This window comes from Ixodes scapularis, unplaced genomic scaffold, assembly GCF_016920785.2.
Source record: "Ixodes scapularis isolate PalLabHiFi unplaced genomic scaffold, ASM1692078v2 PGA_scaffold3__209_contigs__length_174095766, whole genome shotgun sequence".
NCBI lineage: Eukaryota > Metazoa > Arthropoda > Arachnida > Ixodida > Ixodidae > Ixodes > Ixodes scapularis.
Window position 1 is genome coordinate 125919315 of NW_024609868.1, and position 26692 is coordinate 125946006.

General features: G+C 50.4%; 2 protein-coding genes across 2 annotated transcripts; one reads left to right on the plus strand and one right to left on the minus strand.

Annotated features, from left to right (window-relative positions):
* The first annotated feature begins 13370 nt into the window (after nucleotides 1-13370).
* Nucleotides 13371-16606, plus strand: LOC115329635 (putative nuclease HARBI1). Its single transcript, XM_040213244.2, has 3 exons — nucleotides 13371-14105; nucleotides 15348-15562; nucleotides 16253-16606. The coding sequence occupies exons 1-3, from the start codon at nucleotides 13515-13517 to the stop codon at nucleotides 16584-16586; spliced, it is 1140 nt and encodes a 379-aa protein (XP_040069178.1). The 5' UTR covers nucleotides 13371-13514; the 3' UTR covers nucleotides 16587-16606.
* A 1057-nt stretch (nucleotides 16607-17663) lies between these two features.
* LOC115319533 lies at nucleotides 17664-21875 on the minus strand. Its single transcript, XM_042292620.1, has 2 exons — nucleotides 21078-21875; nucleotides 17664-18085 (listed from the first exon to the last, which is right to left on the minus strand). Exons 1-2 carry the CDS (start codon nucleotides 21244-21246, stop codon nucleotides 17664-17666), a joined length of 591 nt encoding a protein of 196 aa, XP_042148554.1. The 5' UTR covers nucleotides 21247-21875.
* Nucleotides 21876-26692: the final 4817 nt, after the last annotated feature.

The following is a 26692-nucleotide window of genomic DNA, read 5'->3' on the forward strand; positions in this document are numbered from 1 at the left end:
GCGGCAACCCAACGCCGACAATAGCGCCTCGGCGGGAAGTCCCTTGCCGCGCACGGCAGGGTCTCTGTCTCGCGAGACAGAATACGCGGAGCCCTCGGGACCGCGGGAGAATAACGTCTTGCTCCGCGCACGGGCTCGTTCAGACTCAACTTTTTCCAAAAAGAGACACGCCGACATTCCGAAGAAAGGCCGGATCTCCCTCTCCCCGCGGAATCGCCGACATGGCCCTGACAAGGTCGCTTCCCCAATTACCACGGCGGCAAGGGCGACCACCCACTCCCGCCTGGAAGGTTTCGTTTACTTCCCAAGCGGGTAAAACTGCTTCCACTTTCGGGAGCTGGCCGCCGCTTGCCGCCAAAGGGAAAACGTGAGACATCGGACGCCTCTGAAGGACGCTTCGGGTGACCGCGCCGCCAATTCCCCAAGCTCTTTGGGCAAAGCCCCTTCGGCCATCCCTACACGTCCCCCTGAAAACTGCGCTAGGGCTTCTGGACTAGCCAGCAGTCACAAAACAGGATGGCCGAAAACCCAAAAAGAACACAAAAACAACCCGCTTAAACTGAAGCGAAAAATAAAACAACAAAACGCAAGGCTAGAAATTACCAAGCCAGGCCGCCTTAGCACCGAATACTACATAAAAATGAGGGAAAAAAAAGGACAACACCTCGTACTATATACTCCGTATCTCAGCAGGCCTCTCGAGAACCTGGATCGCACGCGACCACAACTCCATTGGTGCCGCAAGAGCTTCCGCAAACAAAAGACAAAAACATCAATAAATCCCGGCAAAACAACAGTCAAGGCAAAACTGAAAACGCTTGGTGAAGACTGAACAACGCTGGAACGTTCGATTTCACAAAATAATCGCGGCAGTGATCGCCTCCCGTCCCGCCCACGGCTGACAGCATTCCCATATAGAGAGCGAAAAATAAAACACAGTCACGCTTCTCTAGCACGACTTGCTAAATAAACATTAAAATAGGGAGAACACTTCTTTCTGGTTGTGGAGACAGAAACCTTGATCACCCACTCAGCTAGACTCTGCGGACCTATCTTGCTCGCCCCAGCGACACCGAGAACGCTGCAAGCGCTGCCGTAAACAAAAAGACAACAAAACTCGAAAAGCGCGGCAAACGCTACGCAGCAAGTGTGAGTTCAATGGCACCTCGCAAAGGCCGCGGCAGTGATCGCCTCCCCACATGCACACCCGCTGACACCACGTGCATAAGCGAGACAAAGCGCTCCCCTGCCACCGTACAGTCACCCCTACTCTGTCACCTGTGTCGAGTGCCGCGAGGACAGTGTCGCTCGCCAGAGCTTCATTAGGCCCCCGAAGGCGTGCTCGGCTCGGTCTCCTCCGGGAACCGTGTTCGGTACTCGCTTCGCAGTGGGTTCGGTCAGAGGAAGGACCAACTCTGCGCCCATGGCGCGCCATCGCCGTCCCCGCTTCAACATTGTCGCCCCGCGGCGATTCGTGCTCCTGCACGTGTACCTCCCCGCGCCGCCCACTTGGTGGCACCCATGGTGCCACACCCTCACCACAAGGCCCGTCGTAGGGACACCGAAGTCCAATCTGAACAACTGCCGCAGCCCCCTTCGCGACCTCAGCATCTACCAGTCTCCCCAGCGCCGGGCCCGACCTTTGGTTCTCCGGGAGCTCATCCCTTCTAGCTGCCCGGACGCAGGAAGACCCTCGTTCGCGAGCGGCCCGATTGGCCTCAGACCCCGCGGCAGTCTCCGGTCCCAATACGGCACGATCGGCCTCGAACTTTACGAAAGTGTCCGGTTCCTGGAGAGCGCGATCGGCGTCGGACCCTCCGGCAGTCTGCGGTCCCAGTACGGTACGATCGGCCTCGAACGCGACCGTGTCCGCTTCCGGGAGAGCGCGATCGACATCGGACCCCCCGGCAGTCTGCGGTCCCAGTACGGCGCGATCGGCCTCGGACCCGACAGTGTCCGCTTCCTGGAGAGCGCGATCGGCGTCGGACCCCCCGGCAGTCTCCGGTCCCAGAAGGGGACGGACGGCCTCGGACCGCACGACTGCCTGCGGTCCCCGTACAGCTCGATCGGCATTGGACCCCACCGCAGTGTCCGGTTCCTGAACGACACGATCGGCCCCGGACCCCAGGGCTGCCTCCTGGTCGCCTCGCGCGTCCGGTTCTGTCTCCGTCACATAGCGAGCCTCCGGCGCCGTGCCTTCCGCTGCCCGAGGCTGCGTCTCTTCACGGCGCTGCCCGAGGAGCCGCGCTCTAGCTCTTCGCTCCTCCGCCCGGAGTTCTGCCTGTCGAACCTGCCACTCCAGGTCCTTCGTTTTTTCCCTCGCAAGGGCTAACCGAACGCTAAACGGAACCGCTTCCCAACGCGACCCCTCGTCGCCTCCATCAGTAGGGCTCCCCCTCCTACGCAAGCTACACTTCGCCATGCAGCTAAGCGCGCGGGTGTCAGCCGGCGACGAAAGGGAAAGCGACCACTTACCTGGCGATGCTGTAGAGCCCACGAAAGTCGTTGACGCCGCCGAACTCGTGAGTCCCCGGCGTCGATCACCGCACGCAGAGTCTGTTCTGTGAGACCCGGCTGTCACCGCTGCAGCCGTCGGGTGTCGCCAAACCCGCAGGTCACTGGCGTCGATAGTAGCCGCCGACGTTCGCTAGCCTGAATCTGTTGTCGCTGTAAAAGGCCCCAGTTCCACGCCAGTTGTCGATGACGCCGAACCCGCAGGTCACCGGCGCCGATCGCCCCACAGGACGTCCGCTTCTTGACTTTCGCCGCTGTCGGCCACAGGCGTACTCGTAGCCTTGCCTCGCTGTGCCAGGCTGCTGGTTGTCTCGACTAGTCCTCGGCTCCTGCCGACGAACACCGCCACACTCCGCGCCAGCACCGGCCTCGTCGTCTTCCTGGCACACGATGTTGTCGAAGTGGCCGACGACGTCCACGATCCCCGTCGACTGCGCCAGTAATGTTTCTCGTCGATCGTGGAGGTGCTGCGCTGGCTGGAGGGTGGCCTCTTTCCGGTGGTTTCGGTGACGCTCACGACTCGGTGATTGAGTAAATAAATATATATTTACAAATGAAGAACAACTTTTTACTGGAAAAAACAGGAAAACGTCGCGCTGCTGATGCCGCTCGCGGCAACCCAACGCCGACAATAACGCCGACAATAACAGAGACCTTGCCGCGCACGGCAAGGTCTCTGTCTCGCGAGAAAGAATACGCGGAGCCCTCGGGACCGCGGGAAAATAACGTCTTGCTCCGCGCACGGGCTCGTTCAGACTCAACTTTTTCCAAAAAGAGACACGCCGACATTCCGAAGAAAGGCCGGATCTCCCTCTCTCCGCGGAATCGCCGACATGGCCCTGACAAGGTCGCTTCCCCAATTACCACGGCGGCAAGGGCGACCACCCACTCCCGCCTGGAAGGTTTCGTTTACTTCCCAAGCGGGGAAATCTGCTTCCACTTTCGGGAGCTGGCCGCCGCTTGCCGCCAAAGGGAAAACGTGAGACATCGGGCGCCTCCGAAGGACGCTTCGGGTGACCGCGCCGCCAATTCCCCAAGCTCTTTCGGCAAAGCCCCTTCGGCCATCCCTACAAGGGGGTAGCGAGAAGCAGTTTTAATAAGTGCGTAAGAGTTAAATGTGGTAACGCTACGTGGTTAAAAAATATGGTTCACGTGATATTTCGATTATAATCATGCAAAAAGATGTGAGAAACGATTGGGCCGCTCGGACGGAGTCTGACCGCTCGGATGGCAGATTCTCGTCTCTGGTGTGCGAATTACGTTGATCGTTCTGCTAGTCGCGCACGCTTTTTATATTTTCTATATCTTTACGTATTTCCATCATTTCGCAGAGATGTGATTGAAACATCACGTGCACCTTAATTTTAGTCACCGAGAGTTACTCCGACGCAATTATTAATTTTGTTTCTAGCGACCACCACCAGGTATTCAGGGCTTCTGGTTGGCCACATGTGAGTTTGCGAAGACGCCCTAAACGCGCAGAGTCCGCTTTCGGCCAATGGTGCCTCCTCACTTGCTCCCTATGCTTCCCAATGAGTGGTCAAACTCTCGCTCTATACGGCGCTGGCTATAGCCACTACGTGCTGGCTATAGCCACCGGGTAGTGAAGTTTGTTTTAACAGGTGGCGCCATCATATGGGAAATTTCTGCAACTTTGAGATGGCCCGCGGCCGCAATCATTGGACCCGATCTCGAGCTCGAACGTCCGAGCTCCTTTCCAAACTGTGACCCAGCGCTCATGTCCAATCACTTGGTGGCATGGCCTTCCCAAAGTTCCGTCTTTTGGCCACCAGCGGGCCTGACTAGCAGTCGACCGAGGCGCTTCCTATTCACTGCCCTGACGCTACGTGTTTAGTATGGGGTGGTAGTTTGCGCCACTTAGCCTAGGAACCTTTCTGCCACGCCCTTTTAAATTTTAACTATAAATTGTATCTCTCGTTAAATCATCTATCCCAGCCCTTTTGCGCATTATCACGCTTTTTTGGACCTTCTTTACCAATCTTCAAACGTTAATTCTGTAATTCTAAACATTTGTTTCTCAATCCTTCCATTCTCGCCTGCAAAACTCAGCACTCCAAATCCGCTACCTTATCAGGGAGCGGATGTGTACCCCTGTCTTTGGGGTTCGGTTCATTCATTTCATGTGCGATTTTTTTTTCATGCATAATTGCTCGTATACTTTCCGTGCCTACCTGGTATCTTTCATATCAATTTACTTCTGTTCAAATACTAACTACCTAATTGCCCCTGCCCTGAAATCACGAGCCCATGACCCGCACTTCCCCTCATTTTGGTGTGTTCTCATACGCTGCCAGTAGCAATCTACACATGCTCCTTTGTCGAATTTTCAATGTTGATTAAACCTTCGACCTAATGCACTGTGTCCCATTGCAAAAAGATAGTCCAAGAACCATCTCTACTTTCCAGATACCTCTATCTAGTACAGATTCACAATGCCTTGAGTTTCATCTGAAAGTATTTCCTCTTTCCTAATTTTATTTCCTTCCTGTTTCTCTATACGTTAGTTTCCATCACTCATTGGGCCCTACCTCCAGATATTTGTACTTTTTTCCACAAGCTATAAATATGCGTTGTACTTTCAGGAGTTCAGGCTTGTTATCGGCGTTAGCACCATCACTCCAGGCTCGTCACTGCTAAAACTCAGGATCAAGATGTCCCCTTCCTCTCCGCATACTCGAGATCCTGCATTGTATTTATACAGTTTTACACGAGTGCTATGTAGCCCTTTCGAAAGTGTTCCCTATTCTGGAAACTGTTCAATCAGTGCACAATGCCGGACACAGGACACCAGCGCGAGCTCATTGCCTTCGATTGCGCATCAGTTCAACGAGCCAAAGGGGGGGGGGGGGGGGGGTGCGGGGGGGACGTGGCGCAGCTTGGTGTTGGGTATAATAAAGACGTATTTGTTGAACTACACGTTGATTTGAGGTAGATCTCGTCAGTTCTAAAGAAACAACTGTGTTTTGTTTGTTTCTTAATCTCAAGGAAACGTAAGCGTTCCGTTGTTCAACCATAAGCAAAATTTACAAGTTTATTTTATACAAGACTAAGGGGAAATTCTTGAGATCTACAGGGTGAAACAAGGAGACGCCAGGCTCTTTAAATCGACAGGAAAATTCGGTTTCTTAACCTATCGCGCTACGACTTTGTGCAGCGTTGCCCACAGATTTTGCTTTTTTTTTTGTTTGTAAAATTTGCAAAGAACGAACTTAGCTGAGAAAAAAGTAAAAAAAATGAAAGCCGTTTACAACTCCCTGTAACGCCGAATTAGAGCGCAGCTCTTGAGGAGGAGGAGGGAAGGGTACTGGGGGGTGGGTCAAGTGACCTCGGGGGCGGGGGGTCACGTGACCTTGTGGGTCACGTGACCTTGTGGGAGTCACGTGACCTTGGGGCGTCACGTGACGTCGGGGGGTCACGTGACCTGGGGCCACGTGACGATACCGATGACGTCATCAGTAGCGTCACTGATGACGCCATCAGTGATGATGATGACGATGCGGATGCCGGTGACGTCATCAGTGACGTCACTAATGACGTCATCAGTGATGATGACGATGCGGATGCCGGTGACGTCATCAGTGACGTCACTGACGACGTCATCAGTGCCTATGACGTCAACGGGGGTCACGTGACCTGGGGATACCCCCCGAGGTCACGTGACCCCAGGGGGGGTCACGACCTTGGTAACCATCGTGACCCTCGTGAGGGTAACCCTAGTAACCCTTGTGAGGGCAACTCTCGTGACCCTCGTGAGGGTAACTCTCGTGACCCTCGTAAGGGTAACTCTCATAACCCTCGTGACCCTCGTGAGGGTAACTAACCCTCGTAACCCTCGTGAGGGTTACGAGGGTGAGTAACCCTCGTGAGGGTAACTCTCATAACCCTCGTGACCCTCGTGAGGGTAACCCTCGTGAAGGTTACCCTCACGAGGGTTACTAACCCTCGTAACCCTCAAAAGGGTTACCTTCACGAGGGTTACCCTCACGAGGGTTACTAACCCTCGTAACCCTCGTGAGGGTTACAAGGGTAAGTAACCCTCGTGAGGGTAACCCTCGTGAAGGTAACCCTTTTGAGGGTAACTAACCCTCGTAACCCTCGTGAGGGTTACGAGGGTAAGTAACCCTCGTGGCCCTCGTGATCCTCGTGAGGGTAACCCTCATGAGATTAACCCTCGTAACCCTCGTAACCCTCACGAGGGTTACGAGGGTTGCGGTTACGCCGACGGCGACGCCGACGCCGACGGCGACGCCGCTCAAGCCGGGAACGGGCCCCTAAGAGCTGCGCTCTAAAAAGAAAAAGGCTTAGCTCCTGTGGAAACGCAGCGACGACACCGGTCTTCAAACAACACAGCGCCGTTTCGCACGGGAGACAAGAGATGGCGCAAGCGGTCACGACGCCAACTGCCGCCAACGAACGAGCAGACGACGCCGAGAGGCGGCCTATTTAGCAGACAAGGAACTGCAGTTCCTTGTTGTTACCGCGCCTGTTTTAGAGCGCAGCTCTTAGGGGCCCGTTCCCGGCTTGAGCGGCGTCGGCGTCGCCGTTGCCGTCGCCGTCGGCGTCGCCGTCGGCGTAACCAAGGTCATCCCAAGGTCACGTGACCCCCAAGGTCACGTGACCCCTCCCAAGGTCATCTCAAGGTCACGTGTCCCCACGTGACCCCCTGAAGGTCACGTGACCCCCCAAGGTCACGTGACCCCTCGAGGTCACGTGACCCCTCCCAAGGTCATCTCAAGGTCACGTGACCCCTCTGAGGTCACGTGACCCCCGAGGTCACGTGGTCTTCTCCCCAAGGTCATCTCAAGGTCACGTGACCCCAAGGTGACCCCCACGTGACCCCCAGGTCACGTGACCCCTCTGAGGTCACGTGGGGGTCACGTGACCTTGAGGTGACCCCCATGTGACACCCAAGGTCACGTGACCCCCGGGTCACGCCTCCCCGAGGTCACATGACCCCCCCCTTCCCGAAGTCACGTGACACCCCCCAGGTCACGTGACCCCCCCCGGAGCATATTAAAGAATGAGGGGAGGAGGAGGAGAAGGAGGATGGGTCTACCCTCTCCTCAGTACCCTTCACTCCTCCTCCTCAAGAGCTGCGCTCCAATTCGGCGTTACAGGGATTTGTAAACGGCTTTCACTTTTAGAGCGCAGCTCTTAGGGGCCCGTTCCCGGCTTGAGCGGCGTCGCCGTCGCCGTCGCCGTCGCCGTCGGCGTAACCAAGGTCATCCCAAGGTCACGTGACCCCCAAGGTCACGTGACCCCTCGAGGTCACGTGACCCCTCTCAAGGTCATCTCAAGGTCACGTGACCCCAAGACCCCACGCGACCCTTTGAAGGTCACGTGACCCCCAAGTCACGTGACCCCTCTGAGGTCACGTGACCCCCGAGGTCACGTGGTCTCCTCCCCAAGGTCACGTGACCCCCAAGGTCACGTGACCCCTCCCAAGGTCATCTCAAGGTCACGTGACCCCAAGGTGACCCCCACGTGACCCCCAGGTCACGTGACCCCTCTGAGGTCACGTGACCCCTCTGAGGTCACGTGACCCCCCGAGGTCACGTGACCCCCCGAGGTCACGTGACCCCCCTCCCCGAAGTCACGTGACACCCCCCCCCCCCCCGAGGTCACGTGACCGCCCCCCCCCCGGAGCATATTAAAGAATGAGGGGAGGAGGAGGGGTCTACCCTCCCCTCAGTACCCTTCACTCCTCCTCCTAAAGAGCTGCGCTCCAATTCGGCGTTACAGGGATTTGTAAACGGCTTTCACTTTTTTGTTTCTGCGACTGTCGCCGCCGGCGGAACGCGCGCCGCTTTTGAGTCGAAAAGATCGACTGCTAAAGACGCTGGCTCTCGGCGCCGTATGCTCGTTCGTTGGCGGCGTTCGTTGCGCCATCTCTTGTGTCCCGTGCGAAATGGCGCCGTGCTCTTTGAAGACCGGTGGCGTCGCTGCGTTTCAATTTGAGCTAAGCCTTTTTCTTTCTTTACTTTTTCCTCGGGTAAGTTCGCTCTTTGCAAATTTTACAAAAAAAAAATGCACCATCTGCGAGCAACGCTGCACAAAGTCGTAGCGCGGTAGGTTAAGAAACCGAATTTTCCGGTCGATTTAAAGAGCCTGGCGTCTCCTTGTTTCACCCGGTAATTAGCTGTCTAGAAAACTTTGCACTTTCTTTCAAGCTCATTGGTTTTGTTTCTGTTTGTCCCGTGATGTAATAATGCACAGCTGCTTGCCTGTGGCATTGTTTACATCGCCCAGCTCATCGTCGCAGCTAGACTTCTTTGCGAAGTGCGACTGAGACGCTCGTTGACGCTCATCTCCAGTACCGTATGCGATGAGAACATTGTGAAACACACAAGAATCGTCGTGTCGGTAAGTTTTGGTTTTGATCTTTTTTTTGCACTTACACACCTAAAGTCGAGGTTCCGCAACCTAGCAACGACCTCCCGTTGGCCTGCTTCCAGTACGAGTACGCTGCACTCTAAAAAATGCCTGCGCGTCCACTTACCCGCAAAACACTCAAAGAGCCAATCTCTGCGATCTATGAAATCAGCTCAGCGAATGCGGAGGCGGAACATCTGTTTAGACCTCAAAAATTAAGTCTGCGCTGTGGCATTACGCAATGCAAGCATGACGTTTTGCATTGCGTAATGCTACAGCGCAGACTTAATTTTTAGGTCTAAACAGATGTTCCGCCTCCGCATTCGCTGAGGTGATTTCGTAGATCGCAGAGATTGGCTCTTTGAGTGTTTTGCGGGTAAGTGGACGCGCAGGCATTTTTTAGAGTGTGTCTTCATTATGCCGAGCTACAAACAAAATCCGGTAGATATGATAGGCACTCTCGCCGCTCGAGAGTGCAATGTGACCTGTGCGCATTCCAGAACAGGAGCACACGCACCCTCCAAATTCACGCGATGACGCGCTAATCTTAGCACAATTAAGAGACGTCTTAATCGTTCTTGTACTTCGCCGAGCTGATGAATATTTAAGATATTTTAACATGTTTAGAAAGCTTCAGTCATGTGCTCAAACCCTATAGGGCTTCCAAGCGCGGCAATCAGTCCAAAGGAGTTTATTTCGTCTTATGTGAGCTAATGTTTTCTAGACACCATCCAATCTTTTAATTCCCCACATTAATGTAACTAACACTTTTTTAAGAACACCTGATTAACCAACCAGTTGTGTTTGGCTAGAGTGAAGTGTTCAGCGTAACCGTCCAGTCGCATTACAGTCACGGCCACTAGGCACAACTTGCAGAGGACAATGTGTATTTCTGAGGCCGAGTATTTCTGAATAATGCAGGCAAAACAACAGTAATTATAGCTGAGCAGTTTTAAGCTTTTATGTTCATTTTTGTACCTGTAGCATTATACTTAAATCAAGGCACTGGTCAGGACTATTTTGGCGATGACACTAAACATGTGTACATGGCATTCGAAAAGTAATTTGATTACTAGTGCTTGAAACATACTCATTAGGTAACGGTGGTTTTTTCTTCACTGCTCCCCATTAGAACATGCGACCGTACTCTCCTGGTTCCTGTATCGAAAGCGATTACAAGACACAAGCGCACATGGTGTGACCAGGGCTGCTAGAAAAGGTCCCCATCGCCCCAATCTATCAGAAAATGCTATATATGTAGCCCCAATCTATGATAATCGAGAATCGGAATCGCCCCAATTTATGAGAATGCTATGTACAATTTCAGGTTTCTGCAAACAAGGCACAGCTAGTGCCTGGATTCTGGGATTGGTGCATCGAAGAAGTCAATCGAAGCCGGATGTTGGTCCTCTTCATCTGGAAGCCCGTTGGTAAAAGCTCAGTGTTTGAATGTGCCAGGGATATATGCCCAGTGTTTTCAGTGTAGCGATGAACGTCGCTCACTGTTCCTTATGCAGCGGAAACTCCCGAGCCAGCGCCGACTCAAAATGTGAAGATAATGTAAAACTTGGGGATGGCCGCTCCTTGGGTCAACAATGTGTAAATATATGTCCTTTGCGTATTTTTAGAATATCACAAAATTGCGAGGGTGGGTGCTTATTGTGGAATGGGCTGATTCTCGGTATTTCTACGGTAGTCTCAGACGATGGGCTATCTTTCTGTTACTATGATGCATGAACCGCACTTTGATAATTTAATGTGCCCGATGAGTTGAAGTCGCTCGTTAGTTAAAGCACGGTTGACTCGTAATCTACGTAGAAATATAAGGACTTGTTTTATTCGAAAAGGGGGGAGGGGGGGGGTTACCAAAAGACACGATAGCGCATTAAATAATATGCGCGGGATCGCGGCGCATTAGATCGGTCGGTGACAACAAGCACATGAAAACTAATAGCGCCATGACGATACACGTTTGGCGAAGCTACATATAGGTATTATCAGATAGTAGCGTTATCTGCGGACGGACTTATAGTATATCGTATAGCGGTACATCTTGGTGCGCTCGGTGAGAGTCTAATTAAATCTCGCTCCCGAGGTGGCCGAAATTGGACACCAGGCGTCCTCTCTGCTCGACATCCCAAACCAAAAGAAGAACCATCAACGTCATATCAGCGTTAGCCACTCACCAGGCTTACGTGATGCTAAACTCCGTTCACCCCTAAGCTGACAACGCGGTGAGAACTACGCGCCCGCAAGTCTAATTTACAGCCTCTTTCTCATCACATGACTCATGACATGACTCATCTCTCTGCTCGCGTGGGTATTGGCCGGAGCGTGACCACGTAGCGAAAGAAAGACGTATGACTGGTCCAACGAGTGTTTCGCTTCCACCGCACTGCCAGCTTAGGTGTGGATGGAGTATACAAACTGGCATAACAACAATCTACCTCTGCCGTGATGAGAGACCTCTTCTCCCGTACTCCCAGAGGAAAAGAGGGATCATCATCCAGGAAGAAAAATAACAGCAGCGCACTACCTTTCTTTCTCTCCCTTCAAATCCGGGCCACCGGGACCGGGCTATCTGCGGTATGTAAACACCCCTCGGCCGGACTTCTGGCCGCCAGCCAAGGGCTGGTCGACGGCCGAAGGAGCGGAAAAACAAACGACGTTGGCTGGTCGGACGCGTACTTGGCGTCTGCGGCAAAGGCAAACAATCCCAATACCGGGCAATCGAGAGGAGAAAAGTTCTGTTTTCATCGCGTCAAAAGCTAAATACCAGTCGCCTTTATAGCATTAGGGGTTCGAACGAGAAGACAAAGTTACATAACTCACCGGTATTTTATTCGAAAGTGATGAGCAATTCTCGGAGATTTCTATTAAAAAATGAGGCGGGATCCCAGAAGCAGACGCCACTAAACTCCCTGTATTTGCGGGTTGCGTTGGCCACCATTATCATACTGTAAATTTCCGAAAATCACGTCCAACCTTTGAATCGGATAACCGTAAGTTTTGAAACGCTGGCACCTGGTTCTAATCACAATCTCTATATTTGGTCGGAGATTGAGCGTTTGTCCAAACGTAGTTTATTTTTGCGGCTAGAAGAACGCAGTCCTTCTTTTCTCCCAAACACCACGAACATTGATTTTGCTTCGGAAACACAACCAGCCACTGGAGTTGCAAACAGAGAGGGGCAACACCACAGCATCCCTCCAGACATGGGTGAACCCGAACGGCCAACGTGAAAAGGTGTCATGAGGGGCAGACCAGTTCTCAAAAATGAAGTTCTCTGGAGGTTCCTCGTATCTACAGAAACTATGCATATTGTTTCTGAATGTGAATGTGTGTTTTAAATGTAGTCTTAAAAGACGGCGGTGTGGCAATTTTAATATTTTCAGTAAATGCAGTTTAGAATGAGCCCTTCAGTCTCATACTTTACAAAACACGCGCTAGCTTTTATCCCACACAACGTCAGTTGCGTAAAAAAAAATTGAGAAAACGAGCAGCGTTCGCTTCCTCGACTCGCAGTCATAACAAGCGGTCGCGTGATCGGGTGCCGATGCCGCCAATGGATCCCATATTACATAAGCGTACATAAGAATGAAAATCGACTGCTCTTGCCAATGAACCCCAAGACAAACCATCACTAGCAATAGACATCACCTTTATACCTATGCACAAAGCATTATTCACATCGAGGCGCAAACTAATAACCCTCGCCCGAAAAGGCATCTTGATCACAACCTTTAATTATTCCAAGTAAAATATTCACAGAACAACAATCTTTACTTCACAAATTGCAAACTGGTTGTGTGAGAGGGGCCAACAAATAAGGGACTTATTTGTTGGCCCCTCATCCGACGACAACCTGCTTTAAAGAGTGCCCAGTGCGACCTGACAGAAAATTGGCAACACACTTTTTTAGTGTGCTCAAAACACGCAGAACCGAGGGATGATCGTCAAAAGGCAATCGTGGGAAGTAACATCGACAACCAAGACACTCAAAGCCTGCTTTTACCAAAAGGACCATGAGCGACAAGGATGAAGGTACTCTAGCATATCCTTGATTTCCTCGAGGCCACGGACCTCTCATTTGTTGATTTAATTCCGACAGACAGTCGCAAGCCCTCCTTACTTTTTCCCAAGCTGAACGATAAATATGACCTCTCTATTGGGTGGCTAACCTCTCGTTCAGCATTTCCCCTCTTTCCTCGGTTATTTCCCCAGTAAACTCACCCCCTCATCACTCACTCAAAGCCCTGCGCTGGGGTTCGTAAAACACAGAGCACGTGCTGAGTTCCACATAATCTTAGCGTTCGGCTATTCTCGTCATTGCAGCGATTGGCCACGAGCCACCACCCCAATGTTCGTCGAGGCATTGATTGCCATAAGCCCAAATCGAGTGCTCACTTACCCCCGAATTCATAGATGTGACTTGCTCTGAAGTCGAGCTTCAACTTGCTCAAGTCCGTCTTGCGACGAGCAAGCGTGCTTCATAAACGCACCTTAACTTGAACCGATCTTGAACGGAGCTTGAAGCGAACTTGAAGTGCCCAAATTTCAAGACTGCGTTGGACCTATCTTGAACGCGACTTCGTAGTCGTTTCAACATGGCGGCTTGGCGAAGCGACGTCGCCGAGAGGATCTCCGCCTTCGAATTCGCAACTCGCGCGTGCGATGTCGTCTTCGGGGACGCGTTCCCTTTGCCACGAGTCCCGCGACCATCAATTCGGGATAGGGAGAACCCAATGGAGCGCTACAACGACGGGCAGTTCCTGGCGCGGTACCGCTTTACGAAGGGAACCGTGCGAGAGCTGCTCGGGATGCTGCCGCTACAAACGAGCACCGACTGCAGAGGCCTTCCGCTGACCCCCATGCTGCAACTGCTGGTCACGCTGCGGTTTTATGGTGCCGGGACCTTCCAGGTTGTGACTGGGGACCTCGTGAACGTGTCCCAACCGACAGTGTGCCGCGCGGTCGGAGTAGTTACGCAGCTGATCGCGAGGCACTTGTTCCGGGACCTCGTTCACTTTCCCAGCGCCGCCCAATTCAACACGGTGATGCTCGATTTCTTCGCACTTGCGAAATTCCCCGGCGTCACCGGGTGCATCGACTGCACCCACGTGCGAATCAAGAGCCCCGGCGGCGACGACGCGGAGGTGTTCCGCAACCGCAAGGGAGTGTTCTCAATCAACGTCCAGGTAACGAGTGCAGAGTTTACCGCGGTTTACCGAATTTAGAGTTTAAAGAGCAACGCTTGCGCGATCGCGAGATGTTATTCATTGGAGTATGCGCTCATGTTCGACTGCATGAAATTTGGAAATTCTGCCCCAAGCATTGTAGTCAAAGCCCTCTCGTCTTTGCTTCGCTATATGCAGTGGTTGAACTGCTGCGCCAAACTGAGCCAGAATGAATAACCTGCTACATGTTGCTCTAAAGCGTCTGGCACATGACATGGTTGGCGATGCCACTGAAAATTAAAGGAGCTGTGCAACGATATTCAATTGGAATGCTTTTCTCTCTACACGAGCTTAATGGCACACCTGGGACTCAAGGATACTCACACGCAACGCCATTGTCAAAGAAACTCCTTTGTTGCGGTGTAATTTCAAGGACAAAAGCGATCATTTTCATTCAATCTCTCCTTTGCAAAATTTGATGACGTAACTCGGGGGTCGCAGTACACCCAAGTGACGATATTTGAATGCGGTTCATAGATTGGACCCGAGCATTGCGTGGGCACTCGACTTGGGCTCGTGACAATTGCTAGCTCGAGGAGCATTCGGGTTGTGAGCCGTGTCCAATCGCTGCAACGATGACAACAGCCGAGCCATAACAACGTCTGGAACTCAGCGCGTGTCCTGCGCTTTGCCAACCCCAGCGCGTGGCTATGATCAACACTGGCGGCATATAATCGGCTCCAGATCACGTGGCCGCTTGTTCTGGGTGCGAGTTGAGGGGGTGAACGCTGCTCGTTTTTCTTTAATTTTTTTCTGGGACTTCTATTGCGTGGGGTGAAAAACGAACGCCTGTTTCATAGGTCATTAACGTTAGGGATCCGTTTTAAGCGGTATTTGCGCAAAGTACAAAAATTGTTGCATCGCTCCTTTAAGAAAGTACAGATTTTTTTCCCCTTGATGCTATGTGCAAAAGTAGGGCTGCACGAATTCTATGTGCAAAAAGTAGGGCTGCACGAATATTCTAATTTTCTAATAGTAGTTCAAATAATACGTTATTTGATATTCGCTTCCAAATGAACTGCAATATTCATACTTTTCGAAGCTTACAATGTTCATATTGACATTGTCAGAACACATCACTTGAGCAGTTTTTGTAATGAAAATATTTGTCGAGTATTACGACAGTTTCATTCGATGGGACCATTGCCACTAATTTTTCTTACTCATGTCTCCATGTTTCATTTCAACGCAATCTACTTGCAGGCTGTCACCGGCCCCCAGCTGCAATTTTACGATGTGGTTGTGAGCTGGCCCGGGTCGGTACACGACAGCCGGATATTTGACAACTCCCGTGTGCGGGTGCTGTACGAGGAACGCCGGGTACCAGGGGTGCTGCTTGGGGACATGGGCTACGCCTGCTTCTTCTTCCTGATGACCCCCCTGGCAGATCCCGGTCCAGCTAACACACCACGAGGCAGGCAAGTAAATCCTACAAGTGCCTGAGCAAATGTAGGGCTATGTGTGGAGACAAGGAAAATACATAATGACAAATGCACAGTGCAAAAAGACAAAAAGGGAAGAGACACACCGGATAGAACAGCGCTCTGTTCTATCCGGTGTGTCTCTTCCGTTTTTGTCCTTTTGCGCTGTGTATTTGTCATTATGTATAACCAGAATCAACTAGCCCAACTTTCTACTTTATTAAAGACAAGGAAAACATTATATACAAACGTGGAACATTAGTAAGACTACTGAACTTGTGCGCTAGTTGCGATGGTTAAATAATGTATGAACAAAATAAGTAAGATACTGGGTGTGACAACGTTAGCCCCGAAAATATCTGCCCTTATTGAGGATTATAGTCACTGACACAATGAGAACTGCAGGGAGTCTTTCTGCCCTGCCTCCAGAGCACGCTCAATGCCTTCTCGCATGCTTTGGCTGCACATGCATGCACGAAGTGCACAAGATGACAATGTGTTACCGAATGTATGATGCTGATGCTGGAGGCGGGACAAGTGAAGCTTCTCCTGCTTGTCATTGTCTGCGGCTAGTGCGTTGTGCTGGAGCATTTTGAAATCGAGCTACTCGGGAGAAAGATATGAAAGGGATCTACAGGCAATATTATAGTTTAATTAGCCACTCATGATATTCCCTCACATGATCAGGTACCAGAAGGCCCACATCAAGACGAGAAACTCTGTCGAAAGGGCCTTTGGCATCTGGAAGCGGCGCTTCCCCTGCCTCGACATGAGGCTGCAGCACAAGCCACGTCGGGCCGTGCAGATCATCACAGCCTGCGCTGCACTCCACAACCTGGCCTGCCTGAGAAAGGACCCACAGCCTCCACCTCCCCGAGCTCCGCCAGTTGTGCCTAGGGCACGGAGACCCAGGAGGAGGGCCACACGGCCAGTCCACCTGCCACCCGCCGTGGACACCGTGGAGGACTCCCTCACGGGCATACAGAAACGGGAGCAAATCATCGAAAGAAGCTTCAAGTAGAAACTTCTTTCGAAGTGGAAGCTCCCTTCTGCAATGTCTGATCGAGCTTTGCCTTAAAGGGGCGGTGGAACAATATTCAGTTATAATGTTTTTCACTTTACACAAGCTTACTGGCACTAGAGGAACCCTAGTATACTTAAATGCAATGCCGCTGACCAAGAAACATTTTTTGTTGCAGTGTAATTTCAGATAAAAGCAACCATTTTCTTTCAATCACTCCTACACAAACGCTCAGGGGTCGCATTGTCGGTGTAGTCCCCCCTCAGAGTGACAATATTTGAATGCGGCTCACAGATTGGACCTTATAGTATTGCGTGAGCACTCGATTTGGGCATGTGATAACAGCTTGGCAATCATTCAGGTAGTGGCTCGTGTCCAAGTGCTGCAACGATGACAATAGCCAAACCAACAATGTTTGCGATTCGGCGCGTGTCCTGTACTATGATTAACATTGGTGCCATATAATCGTCTCCAAATCACTTGGCCACTTTTTCTGGCTGCAAGTTAAAGGGGGAAACTCTGCCATTTATTTCATTTTTTTCTTATGCGTTTTTTATTGCACGGGTTTAAAAACACAAGCGTGTTTCATAGCTCATAAACTTTGGGGATTTGTTTTACGCAGTATCTTCACGAAGTACGAAAAATTGTTCCATCGCCCCTTTAAAGCTTTTGTCGTGAAAGTGGCTTTTTTTCATTGTACTGGAGTAAATAGCACGGCGTCCAATGAAACTGTCCTATAAGCATCGTCTGGAGGTATGTTCATATGTTAATAAGTTTTTTTTGTGTGTGTATTTCGCAAATGCCTTTACTGTTTTTTCTATTCCTGTTTATTCACCAATAAAAATGTGAAAATATTGCCAAACCCTTTGCTGTAGTGACTGTGCAGTGGCTTTTTACTAGCCCAAATGATAATAGATGAAGGGCAGGAGCCATTATGTAATTATGCATTTTCTCAAAGCATGCCTAATGTGAAACAAGCTGAAATCGCACCCTATCCTTTTCTGGATATAGCCCCAGCTTTCAACTTCTGTGAAATAAATTAGATCCCTTCAAAAGTCGAGGCATTGGCACTTTTTTTTATTTTTCGCCTCCCTGCTGAAGCTCCCTGAGCTTCCACTCCGCAATTTTTAAGTTCGTCTGCTCCACCTGGAGCCGCACACGGTGCTCTGCCACCTTCATCTGGTGCTCTGCCACCTTCATCTGCTGCTCCTCTTCAAGGAGCTTGATTCGAATGGCAGACTCTGCCCTCAGCAGAGAACTTCGTACGTCGTTCTCTGCTGAGAGAGCCTGCTCTAGGAGCACCATTCTCCCTCTGGCCGGCCTGCCTTCATCCTGAGTCGCCGCCACCCTGTCGCTGCTGCAGCTTGAAGCAGCTGCAGGAGCAGGTACGGTCTGCTCGGTGGGGGGACCCGGGTCTGCTCCTGTAGCTGCTGTGACACTGGCACTTGCCTCTGGCTCGGCGACGTCCATAGAAGGGCTGCCAGGTAGGTAGTTGTCCCCTGTCACAAGATGGGTAAACCGATATCTGGATTACAAGCCGTTAGCACGAGGTACAATGTTTATAAATTGCACGGCATGAAATGCACTGCAGGTCACATTGCCCCTGGTTGTACCGTTACGACTGCTGCACTCGGGCGACGTCTAGATCTCCTCGGGCCTCTCGAAGGTTGTCAGAGAAGCTAGCTGTAGTCGCATTTCGCATTCCCGGAGACTTATCTTTTTTGCTTTGCAAAGTTCGAAAACAAAATCGCCTCTAAGTGAGATAGCGGCCCCAGAATCCAAAAGTGCAGCAAAAGGAAAACCGAGCAAAGTGATCGTCATGCACGGTTCAATGATGATAGGCTCGGGCTGGATTCGACATTCCGATGGAATCTGTGCTGCGGCCTCACTGCCGCAGCACCGGGACTGTAACGGCTTTCAGCCAGTGGCTGTTTGGTTTCAACGTTAGCGGCCGTGGAAGTTTCCCTGGATGTTCTGGTTCCAGCCCTTTGCTGCCGTCAGCTGTATCCAAATTAAACTGCGACAACTCGAACTGCAGGTCACGTTGCCCCTAGTTGTACCGTTACGACTGCTGCACTCGGGCGACGTCTAGATTTTCTCAAGCCTCTCGAAGGTCAGAGAAGCTAGCTGTAGTCGAATTTCGCATTCCCGGAGACTTATCTTTCTTGCTTTGCAGGGTTCGAAAACGAAATCCCCTCTAAGTGAGACAGCGGCCCCAGAATCCAAAAGTGCAGCAAAAGGAAAACTGAGCAAAGTGATCGTCATGCACGGTTCAATGATGATAGGCTCGGGCTGGATTCGACATTCCGATGAAATCTGTGCTGCGGCCTCACTGCCGCAGCACCGGGACTGTAACGGCTTTCAGCCAGTGGCTGTCTGGTTTCAGCGTTGGCGGCCGTGGTAGTTTCCCTGGTTGTTCTGGTTCCAGCCCCTTTCCCGCCGTCTCGTGCCACCTCTTGTTTGTAGTGTCCAGAAGTCTTGGACACTAGTTTCGTTGGTGGTCGGGCTGCTCGCACCTGTAGCAGCAGTCCGACAACAGTTGCCTGCTTAGGTCACCCACACCGAGGTGCCCGCCTCCAGTGATCTGGTAAAGAACCACTATGGGAAGGCCTCTACCAGGCTTGCGATTAGCTGTTGTGGGGAGGGCTTGTTCCGTTGCGGCGGGGGTCAATGCTGCTTTGCTGCGGGATTTCGACCGCAGCGTGCCAGTTTTCCCCAGCACTTGCAGGAGCACACTGATACAAATGGTTCGCTTGGGTAGTGATCTCCGTTGGGCCCCAACTTGCGATAGGGCACGGCCAACGACCTCCCACCTGTCGTGGCGACCCCCGCCCGAGATCCTCACAGGCACTGCTGTGACCTCCAGGGACCTCTCGATGAGAGTTAGTCGAACGCCATACATGTCACGCCAACTCTCCCGGTTGATGTGGTGGGGAAGAGAGGTCTCATTCGAACAGTCCACTTCCGTGGAGGCCTCGGGGCATGCTGGTTTGAGTGCGTACTTGGCTGGTGGTGGCAGCACGTAGTTCCGCTCAGCATGAAGAGCTTCCTCGATGAGGCAGGCGTGGTATCTTGGGTGGCACAGTCTTCTGACCCGAGCTACTCTGTCCGACTCCGGTGTATTCGGGTCCGCCCTCTTGAAGAGCTCTTGCATGACCTGAACATACCGGTCCTGACTTTCGTCCAAGTGCTGTGGGCCTTGCCTCGAGCTCTCGGAGAATCTGCGTTGCGTAGTCCACAGGCAGGAACTCTTCTCGAAGCCTTGTCTGGCTCGTGAACGGGGCCTGCAACCCCAACCAGCTTCTAGCACTGGCTTGCAACACCAGCGGGACAATGCGGTCCATGATGAAGGCTTACGAGGCACCGTAGGCAAGGTGGTACGTCTGCAACTCCCCCAGGAAGTCTGCCACGGACTTAACGTCGTCGTACCCCACGTAGACTGGTACAGTCAAGTGTGGTCGGGGCTCTTGCGGCGGGGTCTCCTGCTGGCCAGGCGTGAGGGCCATGCGCTGCATCACGAAGTTGCATATCACCGCGACCTTTTGAGCAGGTTCATTTGTGCCGCTGCGGCCACTGCAGCTTCCTGCTCCCGTGTGAGCATGGCTGCAAGCACAGAAAAAGAAACGCCGCCCAGAAACCAACACAAGCGTGCGAAACTATTGCCGCAGTCACAAAACGAACGGTCAAAAACAAACCAATACAACAAACGCGGACGTGACCGAAGCACGGGACGGTAGGAAACACGGGGAGTGGAAAAAGGCTTACCAAAAGAAGAAACCAAGCCTCGTGAAATTTCTGCGAGTGAGTAACATACCACGCTTGGGCGCCATTGTGGCCGGTTAATTTGTGCAACATTACTACAAAGCTATAGAATGGATTCTGTGTTACCAATCCCTTGTGAGGTGCACACTGTGCCGGGGGGGAACCAAGGATGATAAGAACGACATACATGAAAACTGTGAGTAGGACTGAGCAAAAAACGAGAAAGAAGACGCAGGGAACGTGGTGAAGGTGTGAGTAACTAGAAGACGAAGGCAGCAAGGCCAAAGCAAGAGATGGATATAATGAAAAAGGAAGACGTGATGAGAGGAAGATGACACAGGCTTGTGATACGTGAAAAAAGGGCGGGCACGACACGGAACCCGGCTCGACAGCAGTGGTCCTGGCAGCCAAGGAAGAGCCCGGACAGACAAATCCAGGCCCGTGGGGCTGTTAACCAAGCTTGCTGGGAAACATCCGCTTGTGCCAAGCGAGCCTGCCAACTCCATGCCAATGCCGACGTGCAACACCGTGCCGTAAGCGGATTTGCCGAACTGAACTTTGCTTATATATCTACACTGCTTTATTTCTTACTTTTTTTTCTTACGACTGTAAATATCTTCTGTCTTATCTTCACCGTTCTGGAATTCTGAGTCCCTTTATTTATATTTTTCCATCACACGCAACCTACAAGTGGCCTAAAGTGCAGATCGATGTGTCTCAACACTGTACCTGCATACTCGTACACTGGGTCGCAGTCGACCATGCCCTCCAGCAGCCGCACCACTGGCTCGTTCTGGACAGGGGGCAGATAGGCGACTCCGTCGGAGTCGTTATCGTTGTCAAGGCGGGTGGCCATGTGCCCCGCTACTGCCCCCACAAGCACAGAAATTGCGCTCATGGGTGTGGGGGGCGGCCCCCCTCCTAAGGAACAATCGTGTATGTCAAGTCACTTGATTAAAGCAGTCGAGATATAGGCACATACTGAATATTCTAAAGAAACACTCCTGTACATAGACGAGGCTGGGACGTTTTAGCACGATATTTTTGTGACACGGGTAAAAAATAGAAAGGTAGGTTGATCAATAAGGCAATAACGCCGTAAGAGTAAACTGCAACAATGCCATATTATGCCATTTCGCATGCAAAACAACTATTTCCCCTACGGAAGATATGTCGACATCTGCTGCGTGCCTCAGTACAACATAGCTAAAGTGGATCTAAACGGGAGCGGGATAATCCACGGCACTCGGAACATTGCGCATATCACGATCTTTCTATATACTGAACTGAAGAAAATGCGGAATGACACACGCTGACAAAAAGGAAGCGCGAAAAGGTTTCCCAATATGATCTTTCGCCAATCGCAAATGCTAGGTTAGATCGATCACTCCGAGTAACATGGACGAGCAGGGACAGAACACTCACCTGTCTTGTGGGTCTTGCGCTTCTCGTCCGAGCGCTCGTTCTTCCACTTTTGTTTGAGGTTCCCCCAACACTTCTTGAGCTGATTAGAGTCCCGTGGACTAACGCCCGGTAAGCAATTATACTCATTGCAGAGTTTCTCCCAGGTCTCGTTTTTGAGGTTCGAAGATACGGAGTCTGTCTTTTTGCATTCAATGATCGTTTTATGCTTGCCGACAAGCCCCGATAGAATAGATATTTCATCAGCGGTGAAGCGCGGCGATTGTTTTTTTTTAGTGGCCATTCCACTGCTGCTCAAGGGTTGGGGGAATCTCAAAAGTTTTACCGTTTAATAGAAGAAAACTTGCACAGAAGGGAAGGCTGGAGCGTCCGGACGAGCGAATAGCAGCGAAGAGCGTGCTTGGCGGCTATTTGGTATGTTGCTAGACGAAATCATCATTATGTCCAGAAAACGCGTAAAATCGCTAAAATAATTAAACTTCCCATTACCATCTCTCGCGATTTATGTTTCGTAAACATATGCTATAAAGAAAATTTAGAGAAGTACCTTATTTTAAAGTCTGAAAGAACTTTTACGAGAAAAACTGCAGCCTACTCTCGCTCCCAGGCGAGGAGGGCCGCGACCGCTCGCGACTTGAACGGGACTTGACGAAGGAAGTTCGCGGGAACGTCTGTGAAACGTAAAACGCAGCTTGGGCGTTTTCAAGTCGAACTTGGTGTTAAGGCGGACTTGAGCAAGTCGAAGTTTGGCTTCAGTTCAAGTCACATCTATGAATTCGGGGGTTAGTGCTCGTGCCTAGGCTATGGGCCACATGTGACTATCGTCACTCTGGGGAAATCCGCTCGTGGCTATGTCTACAATCCGATCCCCATTATACGTCATCAAGTTTTGCGATTTTTTATTTCAGTTGTTAACGTAGAGCCGAGGAGGAGGAGACAGAAAGCACATTCTACACGGGCTTTAGCCTTTTGATTGCCTCAGGCTCTTGGCTTTACGGCAGTTTGAGCCAATAAAAACCTCTGAACCTTTGAACTTTCAAAAAGTGTGCTTTTGCGTTTCACATTATACCACAAAAAAGATGCTTGATGGTCAGTGTCGTTACGTGCGAGTGTGCTTTCATCATTTTAGCGCATGTACGCTTGCGTAAAGCGAGAACCATTTGATCCCAATATCGTTGCATGGTACATTTAAAAATAAGCAAAAGCTTTCTCTATTAAGATAAACGTTCGCCAGGAGGGCCATTTTGATTTTACTACTTTTACTACCCCGGTCCACATTACGGAAAGATTCAAGACGCAGGGAACCGAAGAACCGTTCTGGAACGCATTTCTGAATTGTAGTTTACGGTAGTCGTTGGTCGAACAAGGGTGGGCATGTATCGCTTCAACCCTTCGCGCCTTAAGGGGGGCGGGAGGGGGGGGGGGGGCACTGACGAGAGATTTAACCTTCCAACTACCCAAGTCATCGGGATGCAATTTGCAGGGGAGATTTAACATCCGATGTTGGTTGCGTTGTGTAAACTTTCAGCTCTTTAATGCAATATTACATACCTGCATAAGAAATGTGTCACTTTTTGTTTTGAAGAAATCTAAGGTATGCAAATTAATCTACTAAGCACCATTTTGGCTGCTTTAATATAAAGTGGGGGGTATGGGACTTTGTACTGTCTTGTTTTTATTACTCAAATGTAAATATTTCACGAAGAGTTGTTACCTCAATATAGGAGATGCATTGTCCTCTGTGAGAAAAAGCTGTTTTTTTCTCAATGAGGACTTCAACTTGCAGCAAAATAAAGTAGATAGACTGATTCCTTAAGAAATTTCAATTCAATACAGAAACATCTTAATTGGGGTATGAGAACACTTTTACCTTTGAGCAAAATATTCCTTCGTATGAAATTTTCAGCAAAGAGGGGAACTCAGAAAAATGCATTCAAGCATCAAACTTCTTTACCTTGATACTGCCTCACAATGTGTTGAAAATATTTTATATCAACGTAACTATTTGGCGTATGGTTATCAATTTTATTGTAAGGGTGTAAAATCATTTTTAACACCAAAAACCTCAAAAATAAAAAAAAAATAAAAAATTTCAGGAAATTTTGAAATTTAGGCCCAGGTACCCCCTTAAGCCAGAGTCGCACTGCTCATGCATCATAGAAAAAACCGCGTTCGCGGCCGACATGTTGACAAAAATATGCATGGACAGGCCAAAAACTTGTTCGAATTATGTTTTGTATTACACGTGTGTACGCTTAAAACATGTCTGCGTCCAGTTTCCTTATCAACGATTTGACAGAACGGTCATACAAAGAAGAAACAGCTCTAAGACCTTGTCTGCAGACCGTCTTTTGTCTGGCGCATTAGAAGTGTGGCTGCGACTTTGCACTAAATCAGTAATCCGCAGTCACGATTTGACCACTATCTGAAAAAGCTGAGAACGACGAATTTCGCCCACGTTCGAAACGTCGGCACCCTTCTCAGTCGTTGACTGACAACAAGACGGTCTGTTAGGTGGTTGTCACGTGACATTTAAGCGATAAGCGCCGAGAACATGAGGACAGAGATGAAGTAAACCCCAAAACGTGCAACTTCCCACTCGGTTCTTATTGAAAAGAAGTACAAACAATGTATCCGTGAACGGTTTCAGGCTGTACCATTGAGAATTAAAAATTCGTCTCCCATTGATCAGTTTGCTGACTCCACGGGCTTCGATGTTTAATGGTAGACGCAAATTCCCTGGGCCTTTGATTTCGAGCTTCTCATTGAGTTTCATTTTACTGAATTCTCGGGTGCGTTGGAATCTGACGCCAATGAACAGCGAGGGAACATACAAAAAGTCTGTCTTATGAGTGAAGCGCCTTCGCGCGCTTGATCATTGGAACACCTTCACGCATGCTTTGCCGCGTGTCATTGAGATTGCCTAAACCGGGGTTCATAAAACATTCTATCCCGAGTTCTTGTTTTCTGAGTAAAGGTGATAGGACAGAAAAGGCCAAAGGCACATCCCAATGTGTTTTGTATCCGAGCCGGCTGCCAGTTGTTCCTGGAAAAGGGTGCTTCCTCTTTTGCCCTTCCTTGTCGGCATAGCAAGGCAAGGTGCAAGATTTATCGATAGTAAGAAAGAACGGACACTCTTCATAAGTGAAACAAACACCTTCGTGGCCATTTGTCCATTCGTTCTGGCAGAAAACAAGTTACAACATTTGGCCAAACTATGCTCCCTGGGAAGTTTAAAATGATATATGAAGAAATATTTGAATCCCGTAACATCAGAACCCGTGGCGTCAGCAAATAAATAAGAATCCCGTCAGTGAACATGTCTCTTCCTCCGAGAACGGATTTACTTATTGGTAACACTAAAGTATGTGTAAATATAAGCTACATTTGGTGCTTTTGCTTTATAAAGCTCTAGTTGCGCATCGTGCTCAAACTTCTCGGCGCTCGTAACATATGGATACTAGACGGACACCGCGACTCTTAAAACATGCGTCCTTCTTCTACTCCAAAAAGATGTGGTGTCCAATCTAAAAATAATAACCGTTGGCGTTGCTACCTCGCTCGTTTCAGAGCCGCCAACAGGGCGAAGACCGGCCGACGGGTAAGTAAGCCTCGTTGTCCTATATATATTTCACTCAAGCCACAACGCAAAAGAAAAAGCAAATAAAACTTTTTAACTAACGACAAAATCTAGTTGTTTTTATTCGAATATAATGGAAATTGCATCAATAAAAAGTTGTTTTTAAACGATACTTCATATATACAGTAATTTTTTTTCCGAAAAGTTTTCAGTGTAGGTCATATTGTTCAATCAATTCGCCGTGTTTAAAAATATATATAGTGGTAAGGCACCGCTATTTTATAGTTGTGGTGACTTAAATGAAAAGAAGATACTTTAAAGCTTTACCACTGGATTTACTAAATAAAGGTTGCCTCTTATGAAGCGAAATGCCGCACTGCAGAAATTAAGGGTCCTGGGTTCAATCCTTACCCATGCCCGTTTTGACCTGGATGAGCATCCTACTGGTGTGCGGTCGTGTATCACTACTACGCGATGCACGCAAGATACCCGAGGTTAGCGGTTGTACTGTACTGGCTACATTTCTCATCTACAGCTGAGACACCAGACGACCGTCGGGGTTGACTAACTTCCGTCTCACTAAAACACTAAGACAACATACTTATTAGGATGCCGCCCGGCAAGCAGTGTTTATTCGTTCGTGAAACGTGGCGCCCTCACCGAGTCTTGTCGTTGCTTTGGGATGCGCGGTCATTCAGGTAAGTACATGTGATGATCGCAGGTATCACCACGGAGAAGAAAAAGAAGCGCGCTCTGCGAGCGCGTGCCGGGGGACCGCGGATTAACATAAAAAAGGGTAGCCTAAGACTGAACGCGGTCGCTTCTTGGCCAACCCGTAACATAAGTGTAGTGTCAGCGTATCTTCCACGTACAGCGTTTCAGTTGGCTTCACGAGCGGTAGCATGTTTTCCTCTGTCATTTTATGGGGAGGAGAAATGTAGTGTTGCAAACTAGCGCCATCTACGGGAGTGTGTAAATAAATGGGGCGGCTCGAGGAGCTTGCTTGGGGCGGCTCGAGGAGCTTGCTCAGAGATTGGCCCGAACGTTGACCCGACGACATGTCTCTTTGATCCGACCACCGGCCCGGCTCGCGTCATGGGGCCCCGTTGGGCAGCCCGGTGAGTTGCGCCCTTGCCGGCCACCCTCGTCCTTGACATGTAGCTGGACCAGGGGAGATCGTCGCGTGTACCCCCCTTAAAACATAACATAATTTTGGCGACGAGGTTATCTTTCTAGGTTTCGGTTGAGGTCGCTGTTCGGAAGGATAATTACTGGCATGGGCGCCCGGCGACTATCGCGGTCCTGATTCTTCTTTTTCTGGGTTGGTTCCCTGTGAACACAA

Coding starts and splice junctions, on each gene's coding strand:
- LOC115319533 (XM_042292620.1), bottom strand. CDS start 21,246: ATGAGCGCAATTTCTGTGCTTGTGGGGGCAGTAGCGGGGCACATGGCC. Junction 18,086..21,077: donor CCCAGTGTACGAGTATGCAG/GTACAGTGTTGA, acceptor ATCTTGTGACAG/GGGACAACTACCTACCTGGC.
- LOC115329635 (XM_040213244.2), top strand. CDS start 13,515: ATGGCGGCTTGGCGAAGCGACGTCGCCGAGAGGATCTCCGCCTTCGAA. Junction 14,106..15,347: donor TGTTCTCAATCAACGTCCAG/GTAACGAGTGCA, acceptor ATCTACTTGCAG/GCTGTCACCGGCCCCCAGCT. Junction 15,563..16,252: donor GCTAACACACCACGAGGCAG/GCAAGTAAATCC, acceptor TCACATGATCAG/GTACCAGAAGGCCCACATCA.